Source organism: Mauremys reevesii, linkage group 3 (assembly GCF_016161935.1).
Source record: "Mauremys reevesii isolate NIE-2019 linkage group 3, ASM1616193v1, whole genome shotgun sequence".
Classification (NCBI taxonomy): Eukaryota; Metazoa; Chordata; order Testudines; family Geoemydidae; genus Mauremys; species Mauremys reevesii.
In genome coordinates this window covers 10,138,842-10,165,541 of record NC_052625.1, presented here as the reverse complement: position 1 = coordinate 10,165,541, position 26,700 = coordinate 10,138,842, and the positions used below count along the sequence as shown (strand labels likewise).

At 43.8% G+C, this 26,700-nt stretch overlaps 1 protein-coding gene across 10 annotated transcripts in view; it reads left to right on the top strand.

Moving 5' to 3' along the window:
* The window catches only part of PAK5 (p21 (RAC1) activated kinase 5), a 252,096-nt gene that overhangs the window by 216,720 nt on the left and 8,676 nt on the right, over positions 1-26,700 (top strand). For 8 of the 10 annotated variants that reach the window (XM_039531636.1, XM_039531637.1, XM_039531641.1 and 5 more), the window contains 4 exons: positions 9,276-9,767; positions 10,945-11,078; positions 16,424-16,550; positions 25,958-26,083. In XM_039531636.1, coding sequence (XP_039387570.1) covers positions 9,276-9,767; positions 10,945-11,078; positions 16,424-16,550; positions 25,958-26,083 — 879 coding nt within the window. Of the gene's footprint in view, positions 1-9,275; positions 9,768-10,944; positions 11,079-16,423; positions 16,551-17,646; positions 18,799-19,776; positions 20,348-25,957; positions 26,084-26,700 lie in introns of those variants that run through there. The other 2 variants (XM_039531642.1, XM_039531643.1) reach the window with 2 other exon arrangements.

The window sequence follows — 26,700 nt, the reverse complement described above, 5'->3', positions numbered from 1 at the left end:
CAGGATACAAATATGTGAACACCAGGTGTGTAACATCCCATTAGTTTTCATGAAGTTTAAACACCAAATATACTCTTATGCATTTAACATTCACTTTGATCTATACTAATACACAAGTGAATTGGTCTGGTTTCCAGCTGTGAGTGTGTCAGTTCTCAGCTGAGACCTAGGCCTTGGCCAGACCTGACACTTGACTTCCCAGCATGACTTATAGTTTGTTCCTCAGTGTTACACGGGGAAAATGGCCAAAATATACAAACTTGGGGGCCAAAACTGAGCCACCTAAGTCCACATTCAGAGGCCTAAGTAAAAAGCAGCCTGGCTTTCAACGGTATTGACTTGCTGAGCACTTGCAGCTCCCATGTGCTGAGCACGTCTTCCAAGGGATGCGATCTGTTTTATTGTTGGATAATGTCACATTTTAATGCTCACGACATGTGCGGGGTTGAGAGCACTGGAAAATCGATTCTCTCTACCTCCTGAACAGAAAGCAGCAGTCAAAGCTCTGCCACAAATGTATTGTGACCGTATGCCGGAGGGATGTGAAAGGCTTGTTCACTCTCCACAGCCACCCACTCTTTGGCTTCTCTGCTGATGCTGCCTCCCAGAGTTCTAATTAGTGCCCGGGCCTATTAGAGGTAAACCGAGGAGGTTTCGCCTAAATTAAATTCAGGCAAGCGTTTTGGTTTTGGGTTTCAGGCCAAACCCCAGGGACAGAAGAGTTCCCAGCCACTAAGTGTCTTCAGTTGCCTCTTCTGTGCTCATTTGTGCTAAGCAAAGTCTAAGCAATGTCATATATGTCTAAGGGATGTTTGGGTCACCTGTGGATATGCTTTTCTTAACCTGTTTGTTATATAATTTTTTTAACATCAGCTTTAATAAGATTTGTAAATTTGCAGGATTGGTCCCTTAAACAGGACTGTAGACAGAGGTATATTTTAAAAGGATCAATGCAGTGTAGGCACTTTGGAAAAAGCTCCCCCGTGCAAGATTCACTGTAAGCTATGCGTTCCTTAGAACACTGAAAACATTCCTACAACCTTGGTGCACTTGATACTCGATGATTCACCATTCTATGCAGCAGTTACAATTCCCAACTCCATCAGCAACTCCAGGAACTGAACAGCAGTTTTTTTTGTCTGCGGATGATTGCTAGAGAGTTTCCTCTTCAGAGAGGCATTAGAGAGACAATGGTTTATTAAATGAGTTTACTAAATGAGAATCGGGTCGTGAATCAGATAGCTTACCACTGAGATTGCCTTTAAAGTATAATTAAAAGGGAAAAAAATAAGTATTGAAAAAATCTGCAGGCACGAATGCATGGCTTTAGAAATATATTCAGGAAATATAGTCATTACAGCTAATATGTCTGAAGGGTAGATTTAGTTCAGTATTACTTGCAGCTGTTTCATCTGATATACCATGTACCTCAGATTCATCCCTGGTGTAACTCAAGTGAATTCAGTGATGTAACACCAGGGATGTATTTGGCCCTATGTATTTAACTCCAACTTTACAGTGGGATCCACTGCATACTTCACACATGCATACTGTCTCATTAATTTATCGGATCGGACTGGTAGACCAAGTAGAAGGTATCATGTCTCCAACAGTGGACCGTACCATCTGCTTCAGAGAAAGTTAGGGCAAGTTTCTTCCTTACCTCCTTCAGTGAGAGGTTGGTTAGTGCCCTTTGGGTTTGATCCAAAGCCCACTGAATTCAAACTTGCCCTGAACCAGGAGGGTTTATATCCTGTATACACTTTGTTTCCTAGCTGATGTCGCTGTGGATGTTTATGTAAACATTTAATCCTTTTTTTGAGCATACTAATTTCTTGGCCTTTATGATACCTTGTGGCAATGAGTTCCAAAGATTAATAATGTGTGCTGTACTTTTACCAGCTTTAGATGTGTCACCCTTCAGTTTCACTACATATCCCCTTGTTCTTAAGTCATGAGGGGGTAAATAGGATACCAATCTCTGACACTTTACTAGCTGAAAGGTGTAGGTTTGGGTTCGGTATCTCCTTCTGTGTAGAAGGCTGATCAACAAAAATTTTGCTTCTCTGCAATATCCTTGTCCGACTTAAGCATATCCCTTTGTTCCCTGGCTGCCTCTGAGACCCACCTATTTTCTCGCAGGTTCCCTGCTTTTGGAATACACATTTCTTGTTATTTGTTTATATGTCTTTAGCTATTTGCTCTTCAAATCCCCTAACTTCCATTTTACATTTTTACTACCAGAGTTTGTTCCTTTCCCTTGGCTTCACTTGGGCTGGATTTCCGTTTTTGAAGAATACCTGTTTGGCTTTTACTAATCTCTTGAATCTTACCATTTAAACATAAGAAACATATGAACATAAGACCGGCCATGCCAAACGTCCGTCCTGCCCAATATCCTGTCCTCCGACGGTGGCCAGTGCCAGGTTTTTCAGAGGGGATGAACAGAACAGGCAATCACCAAGTGATGATTTAATCTCTGCTGTTTTGTGTTACCGTATTGCTTCATTTTTTAGTTTAGGGCTACACAAACCTCTAGATACTCTGTTGTCCTATGATACAGAAGCCTCCATGCAGAGTGTAAGGATTTTAATTTACTCACTTGTCGGGGCTTTTCTGGATTACCCCTTTCACTTTTTTTTTTAATTCCCCTCTTAAAGATTAAAGTCACGGTGCTAACTTATGATACAGCCTCTCCCATGAGGATGTTGAACTTAATTACAGTGTGGTTACAAGTATTCAATGGAAGTTGGGATTCCCTCCGAGACCTCTTTCCACTCGTCTTCCCAAGAACTCAGTTTGACTCCAGAATTCGTCACTCGGGTATCTTTATTTGGCTACGCTGAGTTGATCAGACTCAAAAGCTGCTTCTGGGAGCTGCTTGAGGTAAGCACCACTTGGAACCTGCACCCCTGGCCCGTTCCCACGCCCCAGCCCTGATCCCCCTCCCACCCTCCAAACCCCTTGATCCCAGCCTGGATCATCTTCCTGAACCCCCAGCCCCTCATCCCAAGCCCCACCCCAGAGCCTGCTCCCCCAGCCGGAGCCCTCATGCCCTCCCACACTCCGACCCCCAATTTTGTGAGTATTCCTGGCCCGCCATAAATTTCCATACTCAGATGTGGCCCTCGGGCCAAAAAGTTTGCCCACCACCGTACTACAGTATCCCGTCAGTCTTTGTCATTCCACTGTTTTCCAGAAATGCTTATTAGACTAAGGTCTTCTTCTATTGTCAGGTTTTTTAGTTCACCTATAAGTTCCTCCTGTCGGTATACAGTTCTTTAATGATGTTGTGTTTGACCATATGCCTATTTTTAAATTCCTTTATGTAACACCTTGTTATTTTTTTCTGGAATCCACCTGTGTCATCCAGCCATCCTGTCCTCCTCCATTGTGGTTGTAATTTCTGCCCTCTCCATCACTGCCTAACATGGGGTAACGTTTGTATTATTGCCATACCTAACAGAAGTCTTTGTCTAACTTGACTGCTCCTCAGCACCTGGCACCCAGATCCTGGTTTACATTAGACTTCCTTCCCCACCCCCAATTTCTTGGAGATATTCTGTGCCTGCAAGCTCCTTGCCTTTTAGTTAAGGTGGAGCCAATCCTTAAATATAGGCTCTCCCTTCCTTTTCCCAGTGGCTAATGAATGTAACCCCGTCCTTTTTTATGGCATCTTCTCATTCACATAGTGAAACCCTGACATTATCCCTGCCTAGCTCATCTTGTGTGTGGCAAAGGAAGCATTTCAGTGATCTCTACTGGAGAACCCCTAGACATTGGTCTTATTCCTAGTAACCTCGGTTTATTTTACAGGCCGGCTCTCCTGTACAGCCTGATGTCACTGGTACTGATATGAAGCATGATCACAAATTCCACCCCTTTACTTGTTAGAAATCTGTGTGGGCATAGGGTTGCCAACTTTCTAATTGCAGAAAACTGAACACCCTTGCCCCGCCCCTTCCCTGAGGTCCGCCCCTGCCCCGCCCCTTCTCCGAAACCCCACTACCGCTCATTCTGTACCTCCTCCCTCCGTCACTCATGCTCCCTCACCCTCGCTCACTCACTCATTTTCACCAGGCTGGGGCAGAGGGGTGCGGGGGGAGGTGAGGGCTCCGGCTGGGGGTGTGGGCTATGGGGTGGGGCTAGGAATGAGGGGTTAGAGGTGCAGGAGGGGGCTCCAGGCTGGGTGATGGGGCCGAGGAGTTCAGAGTGTGGGAGAGGGCTCTGGCCTGGGGAAGGGGATTGGGGTGTAGGAGGGGGTGAGGGCCCTGGGCCCTCCAATAAGCATCCGACTCGCCATCTTTGGATCTGGCAGGCAAATCACCAAGCAGTTCTCGGTCACCACATAACTAGCTACAATTATTTCTAGTGATCAGATCTCCTCTCACCACAGCCTCTCTGCACCCTCCTTGGCATCCTCATCTCCTGGTGGGACTAGGTTCATGACAAATGATCAGCCCGTTCTACCTCTGTGGAAAGGGGGGGTCCCCTTTTAAGATGTTTGTTCTTATTTTTCAGTTTGGTTCCCTCCCATAGGATACCAAATTCTTCAACTGGGGGGTTGGGGCAGCCATTTCTGAGATGGGCCTTTTCTACAGTGCTCCTGCTGGCTGCTTCTATGAATAATTTAGCGGTACTCAACACGGGTGAAGGGTCTGGCCACGCAGATCATGTTACAGGATCAAGGTCTTAGTTTTCTTATGAATAATCAGGTGTTTCCTCCTAATACCGTATTAAATGTCTGTAATTTCTGGTGTTACAAAATATGCATTACTGTCATCTGTATGAAAGGTAAAATGACTTTAACCATCTTTTGATAACCTTTTTGTTACAACTGAAAGACCTCTGCTGAAATGAGCATGTACACATTTGAGTAATATTGTGAGTCAGTGAACCAACCCACACAGCAGCAGAAGTGTATTCCATTACAGTGCAGTGCTTTGATGGATTTCATGTCAGAACCTAATCTGCCCTGTTGACCTGATCTTTAATGAGGCCTGCGTTGAGGTGTTTTTTTTTTTTATCTTTTAAAGGGTTTCCTTTGGGAGGCTAATTAAATTCAATAATATGAATAGAAGCATTAATGAAATAGTATCTATTTGATTTTGCAGTGATGTGAAGAACTGCATGACGATGTGGCTAATAATGAGAAGTTAGCTGATTTAATGGCATTTCCCTGTATATTTTTGTTACATTTCATTGTATTCCAGAAATGAATGGTTTTGAATTGTACTGTAAGCCGGGTTATCAAATGCTAAAAAATGTATTAGCAAGTACACTATATTTTTCAGAAGTTTTGCTGAACCTATTAATTTTCATTTTCAAATTCTGAAAACACATAGCATCCTTAAGTTTAAATTTCAAATAATTGACTTATATGTATGTATTGATCTAAATGTGTAAGGTGCCTTCATCACCAGAGTATCTGGGCACCTTCCACATTGATTAGATTGGCAACAGCCGAGTCCCTAGTGGTCTCTAGCCCTTTGCAGTTTATAGAAAGCTCTGCTTGATGGATCAAATGGGTCCATTACTATAATTATTTGTATCTTTACCTTGTATAAACATCTTCTCTCAGGAACTTGCTACTTTAAATAAGATGCTGTCTGGTGTTTTTGTGCATGCTACATATTATTGGTTGCGACGACTCAAAAGAGTCATGTTAAAGAAGACGACTCCAGTTTCACATTTCAAAGAGGAACATTTAAGCAGCAAACCTTCCTCCCATTCAAAGCTGCATGTGAGCTGAAAAGATGGGCACGCGTCTTACGCAGAATGTTGCAAAACACTGATATCATTTTGCACTTGGAGGTTTTTTTCCCCCACTGAGTAGATTTCAGCTACAAACCCCTTCTTTACCGTGCAGCAGGCTACAGTGATAAATTGGTGCTGCGGCAGATTTTTTTTTTTTCAATCTTAGCATAAAATGGTCAAATGATGTTCCGCTGCAGAATTCAATTTCACAGTTCAGTTGGGTCCTTGATTACGCTGCCAAATTCAGATTAATGTGCACTTACCTAACATGGATCAGGGGACTCCTGGCTGACAGCCAGCGGTAATAGTAGCAACTGAGAGCTGTGTAGAGTTTTATGCCCTGCCCACCCCTGTGCACCGCCAGTGGAATTGATTGATTAAATGAATTCATAGGTATAATTATTTGTAATTGTGCTACATCATGAGCCTGTGTCTGTGCACCCCCCTACCCTCCTCAGAGATGTTACACACATTGTCATGGGCTATTTTTGTTATGTTGTAAACAGATTCATTTCCAAAAATTGCTTTTGTGTATTTTTGCCCATACCTTTTGGGTTTGAATAGAGGTATGGATGAGCAAACATCTTGTCTGAGAATGTAAAAAATTCATTTACTTTACGTAGAAGAAGCTTGAAAACACTTTAAGGCAAAGGAACTTTTAAGTGGAAATAGGGCATGTGTTGTTAGTCGTTTTTCCATCAAAGGAATAATGCTTACACTTCGGGGGGGGGGGGGGGGGAGGTTTTAAAGCCTCCTATTGAGATAATTTCTTCCCAGATTGTCTCTGATTTCAAAGGAAAATTAGGGGTTGACTGACACTGCAGTTAAGTAGTTTGTCATTCTGGAAAATCATTTAAGAAATGGTAAATTAAATTAGTCTCCTTGTTGTTCGTTGTCTTGCTTGAAGGAAGCCCGCTTTGAAAACGGTGAAGACTCACACAATCACTACTCTCCCCCGCACCCTGGGGCAAAATCTTAGTTTGCACTTTCATGGTTTCTGCTTATTGTTTGTTTAATTTTATTGTAGCATTTGCCCGTTATAACGATGATCATGTTATTGGGAAGAACAATAGGTGCAATACCGATTTGGGGGAATTGTAAGGAAGACCCTGAAGAATTAGAGTGTGTGAATCCTATAAACAAGGCATTTGAAATGAATGCACCATTGTCATTTGAGCCAGATAACCTGACATACCTTATTCGGTGCTGTTGTAGGACGCTAGGACCAGTGCTTGCGTGCAATGCTCTAGCTACACGGAGCAGTTAGGGAAGTGTCTGCTCCACAGTCAGTGGGAAAGGGCAGGTAACTAGAAGGGGTGAGAGTTGGGCCATCAGTGGAAGAGATTTTAAGCTGGCGGCAGTGTCCAATTTGCCCTGGATATGACTGAGATCTATCCAATCAAAATGCATCTGTCTATGCTACCAGCCCTCATTCCCTTCAATTGTGGCAGCCATTTGGCCACATTATCACATTGCACAGGAGTGCAACCAATGCTCGCAGGCCCTTATCACCCAGACCGTTGGAGTGGGAACCACTTTTCAGCTCCCAGTCAGTCCTGGTTTCATTCTAGGTGTGGTCTGTATCTGTATATATCCAAGTAGTTAATAGTCCAGGTACCAGGAGAGGGCGGTCAAGAATATGTAGCATAGCTCCTGGGTTTTGCAGGCCCTATAAAACTTGTTGTGCACTGCAAATGGCTTCCTCTGTGCATCTCTTTACCTCAGCTCTTAACAGGTTGCGGTGCAGGTAAATTGGTGTTAGCATGGCAGTAAGGATGGCGGTGTGGCACAGACATCAGCTGGGTAATGGATGCTGGGTGGCAGCTGCACACAAGTCTTTCCAGTGCCCCCAATCACAGTAGTCACTGCCAACGCACTCATTGTGTTGGGAACAGATATGGCCCCTGTCAGAACTGTTGCACTGCGCACCCTGTATTGCCATCTAAAGTGTCTGTCACAGTTCCTGCACGTCGTGTTTGTTCTTTGCACCTCTGCCGACCAGGTGAGGGTTGATTTGTTGGCTGCCCTGTGTGATGTCTTTATGGTCCCCTCCATTAACAGTGCGCTTTGCAGGATTCAGGAGCTTGGGCTTGGTTTCCAGCCCTGGTGAGCTCTACTCAGCACTGGAACTGATTGGGAAACAAAGGTTGCTCCTCCTGTTTTACTCTTGTGAAAGCAAAGGGCAGATCAAGGTCAATATCTCTTTCCAGCTGTTGTAGAGAAGAAGGGGGAAGAGGGTGGCTGGAGAGGGGAGGAGCTAACACAGCAAGAGACTTAAGGAGCTCAAGCTGTTTAGCTTATCGAAAAGAAGATTGAGAGGTGACTTGTTTGCAGCATATAGGTACAAGAACCAGTGGCTGGAAGTTGAAACCAGACAAATTCAAATGAGAAATAAGGCCCAAATTTTTAACCGCGAGAGCAACTAACCACTGGACCAAACCACCAAGGGAAGTGGTGAGCCACTAAATCAAGACTTGGATGCCTTTCTGGAAGGTATACGCTAATCAAACACAAGTTAGTGGGCTCAATACAGGGGTAACTGGAGGAAATTCTTTGGCCTGTGATACACAGGAGATCCAACTAGATGATCTAATGGTCCTAAAATCTACATTTTTATTGTGATCAGAATGCACTAAACTGGTGATTTAAAAAAAAAATCTTTATTCTCAGCAAGTGGGTACCAGAGTGTGACTTTAAAAGGAATAGGTATTTAGGTTGTAGAGGACATTCCCCTCAAAATTATACCATCTGTACGGGACGTAATGATACTGGGTATAAACAGATTGCTTGTGCTACACCAGGGGTCGGCAGCCTTCCAGAAGTGGTGTGCCATCTTCATTTATTCACTCTAATTTAAGGTTTTGCATGCGAGTAATACATGTTAATGTTTTTAGAAGGTCTCTTTCTATAAGTCTATAATATACAATTAAACTATTGTTGTACGTAAAGTAAATAAGGTTTTTAAAATGTTTAAGAAGTTTCATTTAACATTAAATTAAAATGCAGAGCCTCCCTGGACCAGTGGCCAAGACCTGGGCAGTGTGAGTACCACTGAAAATCAGCTCGCGTGCCACCTTCAGCACCTGTGCCATAGGTTGCCTACACCTGTGCTACACTAATCCTAAAGGGTATAATAAATAAAGTGATAGTTAGGGATTTTTACTCATCACCTCGGCAGGCTATGGACCATCAGTGATCCTTGGAGTTCCTGCTGGCGGTCCAGAGAGTGAAATGTGCTGAGAACCAAGCAAGGGGTGAGGAATGGCAGTGTCAAGTGGGTCTGTGATTAGAGATTTCTTTTATTAAATGTCCACAAAAAGCGAAAGTTAGAAAACCAAGTAGGAACCTCAGAAATGAGAAATCACAGTGGAGGTGGCCGTGCCATGGTGCTGAGGAATTGAGGTCTGACTTCATTGATAATGTGAGGTTTAGAATGCTCATAATAACTGCAGTTATTTTCAGCCATTGATCAATGCTGAATACAACATGTTAATTTAGCCTTGTTTTAATTTTTGCAGGTGGATTACGATCGAGCTCAGATGGTAGTTAGCCCACCACTGTCTGGATCAGATACCTACCCTAGAGGCCCAACAAAGCTACCTCAAAGTCAAAGCAAAGTTAGCTGTTCAGGTAGTAGCTTCCAGTATCCTTCAGTCTATCACAAAGCCTCTCATTATCACCAGCCAGCCCTCCAGTCAAGCTCTCCTTATATCTCCACGGCTTCTTACCCAAGCTCCCCAAGTATCACGTCAAGTGCTTATCCCCCACCCAGCTGGGGTTCATCCTCCGATCAGCAGCCCTCCAGGGTGTCACATGAACAGTTCAGAGCTGCCCTCCAGCTCGTCGTCAGTCCCGGCGACCCCAGAGAATACTTGGACAACTTTATCAAAATAGGAGAAGGCTCCACGGGGATAGTTTGCATTGCCACTGAGAAGCACACCGGAAAGCAAGTCGCAGTGAAGAAAATGGATCTCAGGAAACAGCAGAGAAGAGAATTACTCTTCAATGAGGTAAGCCATTTTGGATGAGGAGACAATTTTGCAGGTTACTTATCACAAAGAGGAACAAAATGGAAACCCCTTCAGTGCCCAATGGATAAGGCTTTGGCCTCTTAAGATAGGGATGGGTGAGTTCAGTTGTAACTTCCTGAGTCGCAGTCTCCATCTGGGGTGTCCCCTTACTATGGGCAGGTCACACACCGACCATCAAGCAAAATATTTGTCACATTTTTAAACAAATCTAAAACTTCATTTTATTTTCTATTCTGCCTTTCCTTTAAATATCTCACTATGGGCTTAGTCATAGCTTTGTCGGGAGCCCAGCATTGTTGCCCTGAACCTGGAGATGCTCCGAGTCAGTCGCCTGGTTCCCCGCTGCTTTGGGAAGGGAGGTCTGGTCTGTAATCTGTCCCAGCATATGTTCTTTGGCACCCCAATGCAGCCAAGGCTTTGCCCATTCCCTGCCTTATTGTGCCTACACCTGCTCAGCAGCAAGGATAGAGCTCTGCCCTGTTACCTGGGGTGTGGGTAGCCGTGCAGGGGCAAAAGGGAACAAACACCCTAGGGTCCCTACTGCTGCTTTAGCCGGGTCACAAGTGAGCTGTATATTATTAGGGTGTTTTGGTTTTTAATTCTCTGCACGTTGACCTTGGTGGCACCATGAAGAAGGCTTTGCTTAACTGATTTGATACAATCTCTGTCGTACTAAAAGGGGAAACAACAGGCAAAAAAAGGGAAAAAAAAGAAAGAACCATTCCTGTTTTTATATTCAAAAGAAAGCTGTTTTCCACTAAATGTGGTTTAGAAGTTATATTTCCTCCATCTTTCAGAAATGATTTACAGGGAAAGTTCTGGACATGTAAATATATTTGTTAGAAAACATGGTGTAAGTAGGCATAAGGATTTAGCCAGGGTGTTACAGCATTTCTTGAATCATAGAATATCAGGGTTGGAAGGGACCTCAGGAGGTCATCTAGTCCAACCCCCTGCTTAAAGCAGGACCAATCCCCAGGCAGATTTTTGCCCTAGATCCCTAAATGGCCCTTTAAAGGATTGATCTCATAACCATGAGTTTAGCAGGTTAATGCTCAAACCACGAAGCTATCCTTCCCCTGTGCAGAAGTAAAAGCAAAATTATCCAAACTCAAAACATTTCCAATAACTCATGCAGTGTTTGTCTTTTGCTTAGGTTGTAATAATGAGGGATTACCATCATGAAAATGTGGTTGACATGTACAACAGTTATCTCGTGAGCGATGAGCTCTGGGTTGTTATGGAGTTTCTGGAAGGTGGTGCTTTGACAGACATAGTGACACATACAAGGTATGTTTGGTTAGCGTCGTCTGTACACTGTTTTAGTGTTGAAGGCACTCCGTGGGGATGAAAAGGGAGGGGATCAGGAGGTTTTCTAGCTCGAGTTTTGCTGCCATGTGGGATTGCGATTCTTACCACGGCAGGTTCGCTTACTCACCAGATCAGCGGTCGGGGTCACCAGTGTTGTCAGAGTTGTTACCGGTATGGTGCTCTGCTCTCTCCAATGTTGATATCACTCGGCTGCGTGCGTGAGCTCCCTCTGTGTGCTGCCCCAGCTCTTCGAAGATAGCTGACACAGCAGACCCGACGAGAACCCCCAATAACCACAGAGTCCAGTAAGATGCAAAGTCACGTCGACTAGGTTTATTGCGACCTCGAACACAATGGCAGTTCCCTGTAGGTTTCTTAGCCTAACTCAGGGCATACTACGAGAAAGTGCCTCTTGGCAATGGACTTAGCTCAGTCAGTGGCAGGAGTTTCCACTGCCCCCTCAGCTGGACAAAGACACCGCCCCAGGGATGCATTCTTATACACAGGTACAAACAAGTTACACATCACTCCTGACGTATGAGGTGCAACCCCTCTACGTAGCAAGGTACAACCCCTCTACGTAGCAAGGTGCCGCCTCTCACCTTGTACATGTTGGTTTGATCAAAACAACTCTATCCATCATATTACCCTTTTGCCCCTGTCATTGGGATGGGCCAGCCTGTTCCTTGTTATCTGTGTGAAATGTGCAAGTATGTGAATGTTCTGATATCTAGTGTTCAGTACCTTTTAGGTACGTATCTTCTTGCAGCATCAGCCCTTTCCTTGCTTCTGTGAGCAGGGCCTGCCTCTGGCTCACAGCTTAACTTTGCTTTTTGTTAGCAAAGTCTTGACCATTACTTTAGTTTAGGCCTCAGGCCTCATACCAGGCCTCTGATACCAAGGTTTATATCTTAGGGCCTCCTCTTACTACAGTAATAAATTCATACTCCCAACAAAATGCAAAAACTATGAGAACTTTACTATGCATTTAATCTAAAAAAAAAAACCTGTCTCTGTCAAAGGAGTCTGGAAGCCAGTTAAAATATCTGAAAATGCCCAGTTGTGCTCAATATACAACAGGTCCATTTTTCTACTGATTGTCTTTCTTTAAGGCTGAATAGAAAGTCTTTTTTTATCTGCTAAAACCTCAGGTTGGGGTTCTTTGTTTCTCACACAATAACTGTGTAGCTTAACACCTAAAACAGTGCCAGGAACACCATTCCTTACACGGCCATAGTAGGAATGAGGGGGGTCTCACCAACCATTCCAAGGGAAATATGGAAATCTTAACTTGGGTCTTTGCAGAAAGGTGATGGAGAGAATGATTTGCAACACTTATTAATATATATGTACATATTATGTTAGAGTGAAATCCAGCCCAGTCCCCTTCTCTCTTGTTTTTTCTTGTCCCCATCTAATCCAGAACTTTAGGGGTAAATTGCCACTTTTATGAAGAAAGCCTGGCTCCACTGAAGGCAATGACAAAACTCCTCTGGACTTCAGTGGGGCCAGAATGTCACCTCAGAGCCAGAGCTGTATTAGGGAGGGGGGCTGGTGTCGGTGTACTCCTGAATGATGTTGACAGGAGCCATTATGCCTGCATGGCATAAGAGTAAGCAAAATGCCTTCAGAGGTGCTGGACAACAGCATACTATTGGCAGCGACTGTTACATCGTTGCAGAAGTTTACAGTGAGCTCCTCCCAGGGCTGGCCTTCCTCCCCTGGCCTCCCCGCAGCTTGCGCAGCCATGTTCCCCCAAAATTGCTCTACGTTTCCATCAACAGATGATGTCCTTCCTCCCTTCACTTTGCATTGTAGAGTTCAGGCTGTTGTTTTATGGCTTCCTCCGTCGTGAGAACCCTGAGAGGAAAAGGGCTTCCTGAGCCCTCTGACCCACAATGCACCTGTGTTGGCACAGCCATATTTTGGCCCTTCAGCCATAGGCTATAACTCTGGTCCTTCAACTATTGTGGAGAAAGGGACATAGGATCAGAGCAGTGTTTCATCCAGCCCAGTATCCTGTCTCTAGTAGTAGTCTATACTAGCTGTATCTGAGCAAGATGCAGTAAACCCTGCCGTAGGCAACTACGGGTTAAGAGAAAACTAAACAAATGGCAACATAGGTTCTTACTGTTGGGAAGTCTTTCTCTGGCTACAACAGCAACTTAGGGCCTTGCCTGAACACAAAAGTTGTACTCCGTTAACTATACAGCTAGTTTAACTATATAGCTAAAGTGGTACAATACCCCCTAGTGTATAAATGTGCTGGTACAGTTATTCCCATCCAGAAAGGGAAATAAGATATACTGGTGTAAGAACCTTTATGCCAGTATAACTGCACCAACATTAGGGGTTGTACTGGTGTACTTATTTCAGTAAAAAAATCACACACACCCCCATCAACATAATTAAACAGGTACAAATGTTTACATGGAGCTCCTGACTTTATGCCTGTCTTCCAACTTGCCTTCTGAAGGGACAGATTTGATTTTGTGTAACATATTCCCTCTGTTTGCTGCCCACCCTTTTTCCAGCACTCATTTTAACCAGTAAAATGCCTTTCTCCTTGAATAGAGACCATACAACTAGCACATCTATGTGGAGAAAATTTAGCTATGAGCAAAGAAGAGGACTCCCAGTTTAGCAATGAATATCAATTCAGTCACAAAAATTATCAAATAATTTAGTGACGTGTTCAGGTGACGGCTAAATAGGAATTGTAAAATAGATACTCCTTTTTTAAGTGCTGCCTCAACTGACATGCAAAAAAATCACGGACATTGTAAGTCATTTGTTAATGACGCTGCCCCAAAACTTCAAAACCACTCTGCCAAATACCTTTGACAGGAATGTAATGGCAAACAGATGTTTACAGAAGACTGCTACTTAAGAGCTGTCATTGTTTTTTTGCACCCACAAGAGTCATTTCTTAATCTTTTTTTACTTTTTCTGACCTTCCCTCAACAATTTTGCTGAAATGCTGTAACATTTACATAGCAGCGTGAAAGCAGATGTCTGCTTGGTGGGGTTTTTTTTATATTAATGTAACAGAGGGAGCTTTGGCCAGCAAGACAGGAATCATTCTCTTTATTGGTTCATCTAGAACGGAAGGCGAGTGGTGAGTCACAACTGAAATATGGATTGTTTCTACATCTCTCATTGAATGACCGCTATGGGATGTTCTGTGGCTGAAGGCTGCTGTGACAGAGCGCGCGACAGAACGGCTTACAGTTCATTAACTCTCTTCAATTTCGTTGTTATAAAGATGGTATAGCAATGTGACAGGCTTCTTTTTCCATGAATATTTTTTTGTAAATGATGATTGGATAAGTATATCTTATCATATAATTTATGAGGTGCTTCTTGAAATATCATTTTATATGTTTATTTGTAATGTACATAAGAGCAAAGGAAATAACCCTAAATGATTGCGCACCGGATGTGAATCCACAGATGTGCTCTGAAATCCAAGAATCATTTCCCTTGTTCATTCTCTTTCATGATTCCATCCCAGTAGTGATTTGTCCTTCTTGGCAACTGGTGGACTTACTGTATATCAAAGAACTTCAGTTTCTTCAGAACGGCGAATTGACTAACTAAATCCATTACATTGTGCTATACATTATATGTATTTAATGCCGCACGCCTACTTTGGTTTCAAAATTTTAACTCGTGCTTAAACTTCCAAAAAGTATAGCAGCTCCATTTGTTAAAGAAACAAAAGTGCAGTGGTGCCCTGGTAAGTGACCATCAAAGTGGCATCAAAGCATTCCCTGTTTGTTATTTGTCAGTGATTTGCAGATAAAATTTACTCTATTTACAAGTAAGAAGGTTCCCAGCCCTGCTAACTGAACACCTGACTATTTCCTCCTCACACGTTATCACCAGTAACAAATGACCTGTTGGTCAAATTAGGCTCTCAGTTATAACTGTGCAGCCCCATTATCTTCATACCCTCCAGCATGCTCTCCGTGACACCTCTGTAGCCTCCCTGGCAAAAATGGATTTGCACAGATGTAACTGATTGGAACTGAGTAAAAAATGTAGTAGAAGTTGAGAGTGTCCAGAAAAGAAGACAAGCCGGTTGACTTTCTTCTCTGTATTGACTCTGCAAGACTAAGAGTTGCAAAAAGAGATAAAATTTTACTTCTGCTGTTGAAGTCCAGAGAGATGATTTGGACACTGCGCAGGGAGCAGTCTGTTCAGCAGGGAGGTGTCATTTTTGCATCATCACGTTTCAGAACAGAAGCACACTTTAAAGGCAGAATGAAGGCTCTGCTTCTCAAGATTATTTCCACGTCTCAGTGTTTTATTTGTTGCAAGGTAGGGGTTCCTGGTCATTAGGGACTGGCAGTGTTTAGCCCCACCAATATGATCCCACTCTCGGTCAGACTGTATACACTGTCTGTAATGTAGTTACTGTTCTTCAGAGTGAAATACCACCTGCTGACTCAAGTGGCACTGGAGCTTCTTTAGGCAGCTGTGTCTGCAGTACCGCCTACTGCCACTGGGGTCATCTGGGAGGGCTGAAACTCCTCCAGCTTTCAGAGGTCCTAGCATCTCCAGGACATCTGGGGCAGAGTTAAGGTTGTTGTGCGTGATCTGTAGTGTGTAGTAGTTGAGCTGGTAAGGTGCAGACCTGTGGTTGGAGGAGCAGTGGGTATGTACCATTAGGTAGTTTAGCTTTTCATCTCTGTGCTGTTGTGATTTTTGTGTCATGTAGAGCAACCTGAACTGTTTCACAACAAAGTTATTAGTGTATTAACATGAAAACAAAGTTTCTGATCCAGTGACAGTTAACTACATAGAGTCCTGTGCAGCTGGGGACCAACACAGAGTGACCAATGGCTCTTGAGAGACAGGGTATGAGATAGTTCTTCAGGCCTCATAATCCCTCCTTCTCTCCGAGAGTGACATCATCATTTAGGATCTGACCTAGAGGAAAAAACTTCCAACCCAAGCCACCATGTCCCATTGGCTGGAGCTCAGTGGAAAGAGTTCAGTGTGATTCCCCTGTTGTAATTCCGGTGAGCCTAGTTTCTATATATGTCTGTCTAGCTGGACAGTCTGGAACTTTGACCTTGGCAAGGACAGAAAGTGATGAACAGTCCTGAGCGGGAAGGACGTCTTAGAATGAGAAGCAGATGGGGCGCAAATCTGGGTTCGATCAGTTCCTTTGAGAGACTCAGCTGCTGTCTGTCTGAATGGGGCTGGGCCAGCTTACATCAGCAAAGGTTCTGGCACGTTGTCCTTATCTGTTTCTTCCGTAGTTTATTCTGCCTCTTTTTTTTACACGTCCTCACTCCTTGCCTTCTTGCCTTTAGAATGAATGAAGAGCAGATAGCTACAGTTTGTCTGTCTGTACTGAGAGCGCTGTCCTACCTGCACAATCAAGGGGTTATTCACCGCGATATCAAAAGTGACTCTATACTTCTCACGAGTGATGGAAGGGTGAGCATTTAACATTTTCACTCCTACTGTATCTTTAACTGTGACAATCCGAACAATCGATGACTTGAACCTGAGTCTTTGGACTCCAAAGGTGAATTCCTGACCCCATTGAAAGCCATAGCAGAACTCTCATTGACTTCAGTGGAGCCAGAATTTCACCCTTAGGGCTTGTCTACACTACCTGCCGGATCAGTGGGCAGCGATCGATCCAGCGGGAGTCAATTTATTGCCTCTAGTCTAGACGCGACAAATCGTTTGCTGAGCGCTCTCCCGGTGACTCTGGTACTCCACCAGAACGAGAAGCTCAGGCGGAGTCGACTGGAGAGCATCAGCTGTCAGCTTACCACAGTGAAGATACCACAGTAAGGAGATCTACATACGTCAACTTCAGCTACGCTATTCACGTAGCTGAAGTTGCATATCTTAGATCGAGCCTGCACGGTAGTGTAGACAAGCCCTCAGTCTGGCACTGTAATCACAAGAGCATTCCTCCTGATTTGGTTCCTTTTATTGTCTTCACCTACCAAGAGGTATATTCTTCCCTTTGTAGGCACAGGTCGCTCCCATCAGAATTAAATGTGCCTGCATCAGGGGAAGAAAATTCCATACATGTGAATGTTGTTCAGTCTCGTCTATAGCAGTGTTTCTGAAATACCATCTGATCTGCTTCCAGGATCTGCACACAATGCCTCATTACTCTAGTACTTATTATCTGCAATGCAGATTTCTTCATGGCTATGTTGTGCAATTATCTTTTTTTAGAAAATCGTCTTTTTTTTATGTACTCGGATGAGCAATAGATATGCAAAAACTGTTACACTCCTACAAAAGAGCTTCCAAACTATGCACTATTTCATCTCTTCTCCATGCTGTAAACTGAAAAATATGTTTGGCTTGGAGAACTTGGATATTATTTGCTTTGTTTTGTAAATACCTACAATTATTTCTACATTCTGGTTTTATAAAAAAACAACTGCCCTCGAGAAAAAATAGCATCTCCATTGAGGCCAAAAGAAAACAAATCAGCACTGATAATAAAATGCTGGTCTACACAATACATCGATTTATTGTGCTTCTTCTTTAACTCTTCATATAGCTGTTTAGGTTCATTCCTTAACTACAAACTGCAGACCAACATGGGAGGCGAGTGGCAGACACCCCCGAGTCAGTCAACTTAATGTACCCTCTCTACACACATACATACATCGTACATCATTTGAAAGTGTATTATGTCTACTTTAAGAGGAGGTATGATGTGGAGCTGTCCAGTGGTGGTGCTATTATAGAAACAGGGATAAACAGTGATACCATCAACATGTTAAAATGACTACTTTGAAATATTTGCATTCAGTTTTATGACTCTTAAGTATTATCTCAAGACATAAAAATGGAGTTTGTTGTGAGCTCAAAGCATCACAACAACAATCTAAAACAAAATCTAATATTAAATTCATACAGGTATCATTGAAATGTAATAGCACTGGTGACATTTCTAGTCCACATCATTATCATCATCCTGTTCATTATTATGGTCACTGTTGAGAGTGCATGGGTTACCACAGTTTTCATTGCCTTGGCATGTACACAGTTGCATGCAGGGAAATTGTTCTGACTACAGACACATTTGATTGTGCAGCGATCCCTATTGATACAGGCACAAATAAGGTTTTGTGGAAACACAGTTGCCATTGGGCCCTTGAAAAATACAGGAAGTTGTTCATCATCCACATTTTTCCATCCATGTTGCTATGGTGATCCAATATCTGGTTTCCCTACGTGTGAAGATATCCTGATTTTTGTTTGCCAAGATGCTCTTTTGACCTGCTCTTCAACACTGTCCTGACATGTGAGAGTTTGGCTGGTGGCTCGTCCTTCTTGATGGCTAGATTGAGGCAAAAGCAATTCAGGTCTCTGTGATTGCCTTTTCTTTCTCATTGTGGTCATACAGCATTGCTACTAACTTCCTTGCTGGAGAAATTGTGGCTTGTCTGTCACTCTGTTCCAGTTTGGCAAGATCTCTGAAGTGGTAAGCTCCCTTTGTTTTGACAACGTTAAACCCAGAGTTTTTCCCAATGCCAAATAGGGTTGACACAGAGTCACATCCTGTTAATGTGCATATAGCAGGAAGTATATTGCAGATGTCAGGAGTGAGTGCATCACAAATTGCATGCACAGGCATGAATCATCGCTTGACAACTGTACTGGTAATCAGGGGCGGCTCCAGGCACCAGCATGCCAAGCGCGTGCCTGGGGCGGCAAGCCACGGGGGGCGCTCTGCCGGTCGCCGTGAGGGCGGCAGGCAGGTTGCCTTTGGCGGCATGCCTGTGGAGGGTCCGCTGGTCCCGCGGCTTCGGCGGACCTCCCACAGGTGTGCCGCCGAATCCGCGGGGCCGGGGACCTCCCGCAGGCAAGCCGCCGAACGCAGCCTGCCTGCCGTGCTTGGGGCGGCAAAATACCTAGAGCCGCCCCTGCTGGTAATGGTGTCTGTGTCAATCCACATGTTATCTATATGTTCCATATTTGGAAAGTCGTGAACAGCCAGGATCAAAACATCTGTATCAGGTGACCAAACTACTATTGTTCTTTGACACCAAGAGATCCAAGAAGCCATACTGGCACATAGAGCACATATAAGTGACTTCTTTCCCATGCTTCAGTGATATTTCTTATGATGCTGGATTGTCTGCAGGCTGTTCTTGAAATACCACTCTAGCCATTGAATGAAAGAATTGCTTTCCATCAGTGGCCTCTTGCACTGATGTCTGTACTATTATCTTCTTCATGGATGAGATTTCTACCAGCATGAAGTTGTATGCAGCCATTTGGAATGTACACACCTCCCTGGAGTCTTTCTACTTCGGTTTTTGCAGCACTAGCGATGAACTACCTCTGCTCATCGTAACTGATGCAGAATCTATGAAGCTGTAGAGTATATCAATTAAACTGTGAGACCCAAACCCATAGCGTAGCTGGGCAGGAAGGCTTATGTGCAGTGGTGTGATAATTTTGGAATTGTTATATGCTATGCACTCTGCAATTGAGAGGCACCTTCTTTGAATGTCTTCTGAAGGATGATACTCATTGCTGGCTGAATAATATGCCTCCTTATCTATCAACCAAAGGACAAACTACTCCATCAATAGAGGCACCAAAGTAGCTGACATCTGTAAACTACAGTCACATGGCTTTAGATAACATTCAGAGGCTTTCATTTTGGCTATTTCAGATCAAAGGATTGAAGCAGCATTAAGCTATTCATCAGGCTCACTCTCCGGATGAATATACTCAACATGTTTGGATGACTTAAATTCCTGCTCTCTGATCAGATTAAGAGCCTGTCTTTTTTTCCTGGGTTCAATTCAGCTCTGACATGCCAAATTTGACTTGCTGATGTATTTATGAAAGCAACCGACGTGATAGAAAACTCATCCAGTAGCCATTGCTCCTGACTTCTGCTGCCAGCATCACAGAATTCTGTCTAGCACCAGTGGCTTTTGGCAGTTTTGCATTCTTTTGATTTGCTGGGCAAATAACACGTTTCAAAGTTGGTGAACAGTCTTTTTCTCTTTGATGTAAGCTTTAGAGGACTTGTATCCTCTATGTCTTCATATATTGGAACTTCTCTGTAGAGGTAAAATTTGTAAAGTGTGTTGTTAGCATTATCACCACCACTACCACCATTTTGTACAGATATACAGACTTGTGCTAATTTAGATATTAATTAGATCTATATGTTAATATCAAAATTGCCATTTTGGTTTAGTGAGCACTTTGACTGAAGCTCATTAAGAAGTTGTGTATTGTCATCTCTAACACTAATACTGTGCATAAGTGTCACTGAATTAAACCTTCAGTGTGAGACTTATCTGGTCATCACATTTCAATTGAAAAATATAGAAAATTATTATAATCACTTGTGAGGTGCTTTGACCATTAAGAATATGCAGCGTCGAAGCATTTCATGTTAATATTTTGCAAAATGTTGATATTTCCCATTTTTGACACATACTAAGCAGCTTCATCATTTAAAAAAAAAAAACCAGCCCTACAAAACCAATACAAATCTTTTAATAGATTGTCATTTGGTATCTTTGACCAATTAAACACAACATTATGGTGTAGAAATTAACTGAAACTGTAAAAACTGAAGTCAGAGTCATGCTACTGTGTTTCTGGTACTGCAGTAAATGACAGTTTCTCTTTTTGGGTAGTATTGTTTCACCTTGCCTACGGGCTCATGGTACCACTTGACAGCTCCACATCAGATCTCGCCTAAACAAAGATAAAATCAGCTTTTCAAATGACATATAGTGTGGGTATGTGTAGGGTGGGCATATTAAATTCCAAAAATACAGCCCTTTTTGGAGAATTGCCTCGTGCCTCCCATGAATGCTAACAGACAAATGTGCAAAGTTTTCCATCTCTGACATGCAAGGCAAAAGGTCAGTCCTGGAAATGCAATTACACTGTACTGTGGGTAGCGGTAGACATTATCTAAATGCAGAACAGCTTCCAATAAAATTGGGTTCTACCATAAATAGATGAAAACAACCTGCTTATTTAGCTTTAAGGACTCAATCTTACAAACAGGAGTATTGAGTAAGCAGTTTTATTTTCATGGAAGCAGCATCTCTTATAAACAGAGGCACTATATATCCAAGTGTTTAATACTGTACAGCACATGTAGGCGCACAGACACACACAAACGTTCACATTTTAGCTATTCATACATTTTCAGCCATGCGTTTTTGAAAACAGAGTATTACCGCTCAATGTTGTATAACCAGAAAGCTGATTTACAGATGTGTCAAATATAGGGCAGCAATTTGAGACCGTCCCTAGAAAAAAGCCCCAGGAGTGCAGAGGGTAGTCAGAAGACTTTGTAGCCTTCAGCCCTCTTAGAAAATCCCTTCAGACGAGGCCAAGGGTGTAGCCAAAGAAGGCAAATTTGGACATAGCCAGAGGGCAGTACGTAGCCACAGGACCCCCCAATCCAGCCACAAAACTACCCGTCTGCAGGAGAGGGAGAAAGCAATGAATGAATGCCAGTGTAGCCATAGTTGAGCTGTCATGCCAGCTTTCTTTCTGGCTCAGCCAGTGGAGGACAACATGCTGTTAGAGGCAGGTAAGGAGTTAAGGAGCCAGAGTGGGAAAATGGGGCATGTCAAGGACATTTTCTTACATGGTACATTCTCCAGCCAGACTTTTGGGGAGGATGTCCAACCAAGTACCCCTCAGAGCCCAAGTAGAGAGATTCCTGCAGGTGTTCGGTAGCGTGATGATGCCACTTATGTTCATATAGGCCTATTTTGGCCTAGATTTCTAAAATGAGTTTCCTCCTTTCCACACACATGCTTTGGTGAGATGGCTTCTCCCATAGAGGCTATTTTTCCATCTGTGGCGTTCCCCTGGTGTTATCTGGACTGGTAATCTGCTAGGTCACGCCAATCCTTGACTCTGGGAGCCAGCCTGCTCCTGCTCTGCTGTGAGAATCCCCACTCCTGGGCTGTTCATGCACAGCCTCTAGCATGTAAGATGCCTCTTGGATTGTGCAACCGAAACTAGCCAATATCTCCGGTCCGAGACACAACCCTAGGAACCTCCATCTTGCAGTGTCCAGTTATGCCCGCTGTACACTGCAAATTTCTATGAGTTCATCAGTTTAACAAATAAATTGGTATGTACCAGGCTTGCTATCCCAAGGGGAGTCTCTGACACGCTTCAAACCAAACACGCTGCTTCAGGTAAAATAAACAAACAGATTTATTAACTACAACAATAGATTTTAGGTGATTATAAGTCAAAGCACAAGAAGTCAGATTTGGTCAAATGAAATAAAAGCAAAACACATTCTAAGCATCTTTCAGTGCCCTTACAAAATTAGATGCTTCTCACCACAGGCTGGCTGGTTGCTCTTCAGCCAGGCTCTCCCCTTTGATCAGTGCTTCAGTCACTTGGTGGTGGTGTCTGTAGAGGGGGTGGAAGAGTGAGAAAGAGCCTGGCAAATGTCTCTCCCTTTTATCATGTTATTTCTTCCCTCTTGGGTTCCCCCCTCCCCACTTCAGAGTCAGGTGAGCCTTACCTCATCACAGTCCCAAACTGACCAAAGGAAGGGGGCGGGGGTGACTCATTCAAGAGTCCAACAGATCCTTTGTTGCTGCCTAGGCCAGTGTCCTTTGTTCCTGCAAGGCTGCGCTGGGTTTGTTCCTGATGAGGTGTGAACTGCCCCTCTGCTCTTGGAGCGTTTTGCCTGGGCCTGTTTTAAGCCATGAGGACATATTTTCAGCCTCATAACTATATACATGAAATTACAACCTATAACATTACTATAACAACAATGCGCAGTGCATCATGAGCCTTCTGAAGACACCTGACATGACAAACTTTGCATTGGATACCACACAATCATATCATAAGGATGAACATGGGGGTGCAGGGTGTTCCCCCAAGATACAGAATGTCACACCATTGCAGTGTAAATTACCTTTAAGAGCACTTTACACAGGTATAGAGGAGGGAAAAAAGGCCCAGTCTTGACAGGCAACAAAGGCATGGTTTTCAGTCACGTTAGCTCAGTGGAGATAGTTTGACATGCTTGAAAAGCTTGTTAAGACTCAGGCTAACAAATCTGAAGGCATCTTAGCTGGCCATGTTGTTGTCTGGCCTCCTTCTTAGGAAGATTTTGCATTTACATTAAGCTAATGTTCTTGAGCAGTGTTTCTCAAACTGGGGTCGCCGCTTGTGTAGGGAAAACCCCTGGCGGGCCGGGCCGGTTTGTTTACCTGCCCCATCCTCAGGACCAGCCGATCGCAGCTCCCACTGGCCACGGTTCGCCGCTGCAGGCCAACGGGAGCTGCTGGAAATTAAAATTAAATAACAGAGATAGGTATATCTCCTAGAACTGGAAGGGACGTTGAGTCCAGCCCCCTGCTTTCACTAGCAGGACCAAGTACTGATTTTGCCCCAGATCCCTAAGTGTCTCCCTCAAGGACTGAACTCACAACCCTGAGTATAGCAGGCCAATGCTCAAACCACTGAGCTATCCCATACTTGGAAGTGGTGGCCAGTATGTCCCTTGGCCCACACCGCTTCCAGCAGCTCCCATTGGCCCAGAGCAGTGGGAGCCACGATCGGCCGGACCTGCGGACGGGGCAGGTAAACAAACCAGCCCAGCGCACCAGGAGCTTTCCCTACACAAGCGGTGACCCCAGTTTGAGAAACACTGTCCTTGAGTTAATAAGACTGAAAACCACACACTTCTTTTGCCCATCAAGACATGGCCAGATGGAGCCTTATGTCAGGGTTGCCTCAAAAGTTACACTTCAATGCCATTAAATGCGCAGGTGACTGTGCCCGTCACTAGCCTTTCAGGATATGTTGCTCTCGATGGAAATGCTGTTTTCATTATTATTGTCCTAGAATACCACCAGTATTTCCACAGTGAACTTAATCAAAACAAGCCCACATGCACATGGGTGCAGCAAAACCCAGTCCAGGACTGAGTGAATGGCCCAAGTGTAGATGCATTTCAACCTCCTCAGGGTTGTTCTGCACCAGCTTGTGTGGAGAACAACATATTTGTGCATGGAGTCACGGGGAGCACTCAATAGTAAGTGGAGGCAGCACAAGTGGAGAACTAGACCACCACTATTCTATGTAATCAGATCTACATTTCAAACCAAATATACATAACGCTACCTAGGCATTAGGATTTTTACTTGAATTTAAAATCAGTTCTGCCTAACAGCCTCGTACTGGTTATGTGAGTGGCATTTTAATGTATATTAAAACAAAAACACAACTAGAGTTGTCCAGAAAATGACGATACCATTTCACAACTCCTGAGGTTTCTAAATTTGGTTTTTGTTCCACATTGGAATGAAACCAAAATCTTTGGAAGGCTTCCTCAAAGTACAACTCGGTCAAAACATCCATTTTCAGATCAGGTTTTTCCATCGCGCTCTCATGCTCTCTCTCCCTTTAGAAAGTCCACCTTTCACCTCAGAAACCATCCTGTTGAAACTTTCATGGACGGGTATAAGTTTTCGTGAAACATTTCAGTTCTGACACCACAACATTTTTCAATGAACAATCATTTAGTTGAAAAGTTTCCAATGACCTGTATAAGCTCATGGAATGTGTAAGGCTAAGCGAGCGCACAATTAAACAGGAGAGACTGGCGTTTTCAAAGGAACCTACAGGCCTTCCAGTGGATTTTGGCACCCAGCTCCTTTAGGTTCACTGGGCACTTGGGTAAGATTCAGGGACACTAAGAAAAAGAGGAACCCTGGCACAACACAAAAGAAAATGAGCAGAATGCCTTTAGCCAGTCACAGCAGCAGCAATGCTTCAGACCATGAGGCGAGACACTGACTGTTAGGACAATCACATGTTGGTGTTGGACAACCAAATCTGAAATCTACGCTGACTGTGGAAAAGTGATGCGGAAAGTAAATTTCCCAGCCTGGCCTCAGGTGTAATTTTTAATGTCTTTCAGCATTACCAAGTGGTTGTTTGGGTCTTGTGATAGTCAATGAGTTGATATTGACTTAATGTAAGAGCCCAAACTAGTTTATAGCAGTGGTTCTCAAACTTCTTTGATTGCGTACCCCTTCTTCGTATTCGTAGTCGCTTACGATCCCCACCCCGCAAGTACATATACCGCCCAACTCGGAGAGCAGTGGCTGCTGGCCAGGCACCCAGCTCTGAAGGCAGCACTGCACCAGCAGCAGCACTGAAGTAAGGGTGATAATGTGAAAAGTGATGTTCAATATCACTTTTCACAGCAGACTTAGTGCCCCATTACCGCCCTTACTTCTGCACTGCTGCTGCCACCCTGGGGCTGATAGCCGGAGCTCCGCTGCAGGGGTTGCAGGGGGAGTGCCTGAGCCTGAGTCCGAGTGGCGGGGCTCCGGTTGTCAGCCCCGGGGTGGCGGGGCTCTGGCTTGTCCCCTTTATCTCTGCCTCTCGGATGTGCATGACCCTTATACATGAGCCCCAGACACATCATGTCTCTGTTTCAAGTCGTGATGGCAGCTGCCAGCTATATTTGGATGATTTGACCAAAAATAAGGAAATACTTTTACTCTGGGTAAAGGGCTGAGCAAATATTACTCTAAGGGGCACATAAAAATGTGCCCCTTAGAGTAATATTTGATCAACCCTTTAAAGCATTTATCACCTCTACATCTAGGAAGTTATGTATATATAATTGGAAGTGTCAGGCAAGCTTACTAATAGTGGTGCTACCAGCCCTGCCTATAATTCTACACTCTTTGTCAATTTCGGAGGCACAAAATCAGCTTCATTTTAAGCAGTTTATAGGTATTAATGCAATTGCAGTACAGTAATTCCATAACAGTGCCTCTTCACCATTCATGTTGTTTAATTCCATTATTTATTGTTAGATAAAATTATCGGATTTTGGATTCTGTGCCCAAGTTTCCAAGGAAGTTCCGAAAAGGAAATCTCTGGTTGGAACACCATACTGGATGGCCCCGGAGGTGATTTCCAGACTGCCTTATGGAACTGAGGTAAGCATAACAAGCGCATTGTTTCCTGCTGCAGTGTCCGGCTGATGCAACTGCGTCCTCACAAAACAAGTACAATTTTAAGTGACTTCATCGCTCACTGTGTAGAGATGTATAGTTTTGATTAGGTTTAATACAGTAAAAAAGTATGCACTAAATGGTAATCGCTGCATGTGCAATAAAGTAGCAATAGATGGTACCTCAAAGCAATGACATTATACAGGGACGTGTCATAAAACATGAATCCCTGGGGATGCGCTCAAACAGTAATAAATAGAATTTATGTTTAGAATGTTATACAATGCACCCTCTATGTGTATTTTTAGCATAGATGTTATAATTAAAGGGAATTGCCATAATTTTCTCATTAATGAATGCATTGTAATATTCTTTACACTTACACCAGGGGGCTGATTTTCAAACCCAGGCATGTGCAATTCCACGTAGAGCCCTGCACGAATACAAATTCATACCCGCGGATGTGGATATCCGCTGATATAAATCGGTATCCACGGAACCACAGGGCTCTCCCAGGAACTACAGCAGCAAAAGGAGCAGAACGTGGGGCCAGCCCTGCTGTGCCACCCCCAGCCCTGCCCCCATCCCTTCCACGGAGCTGT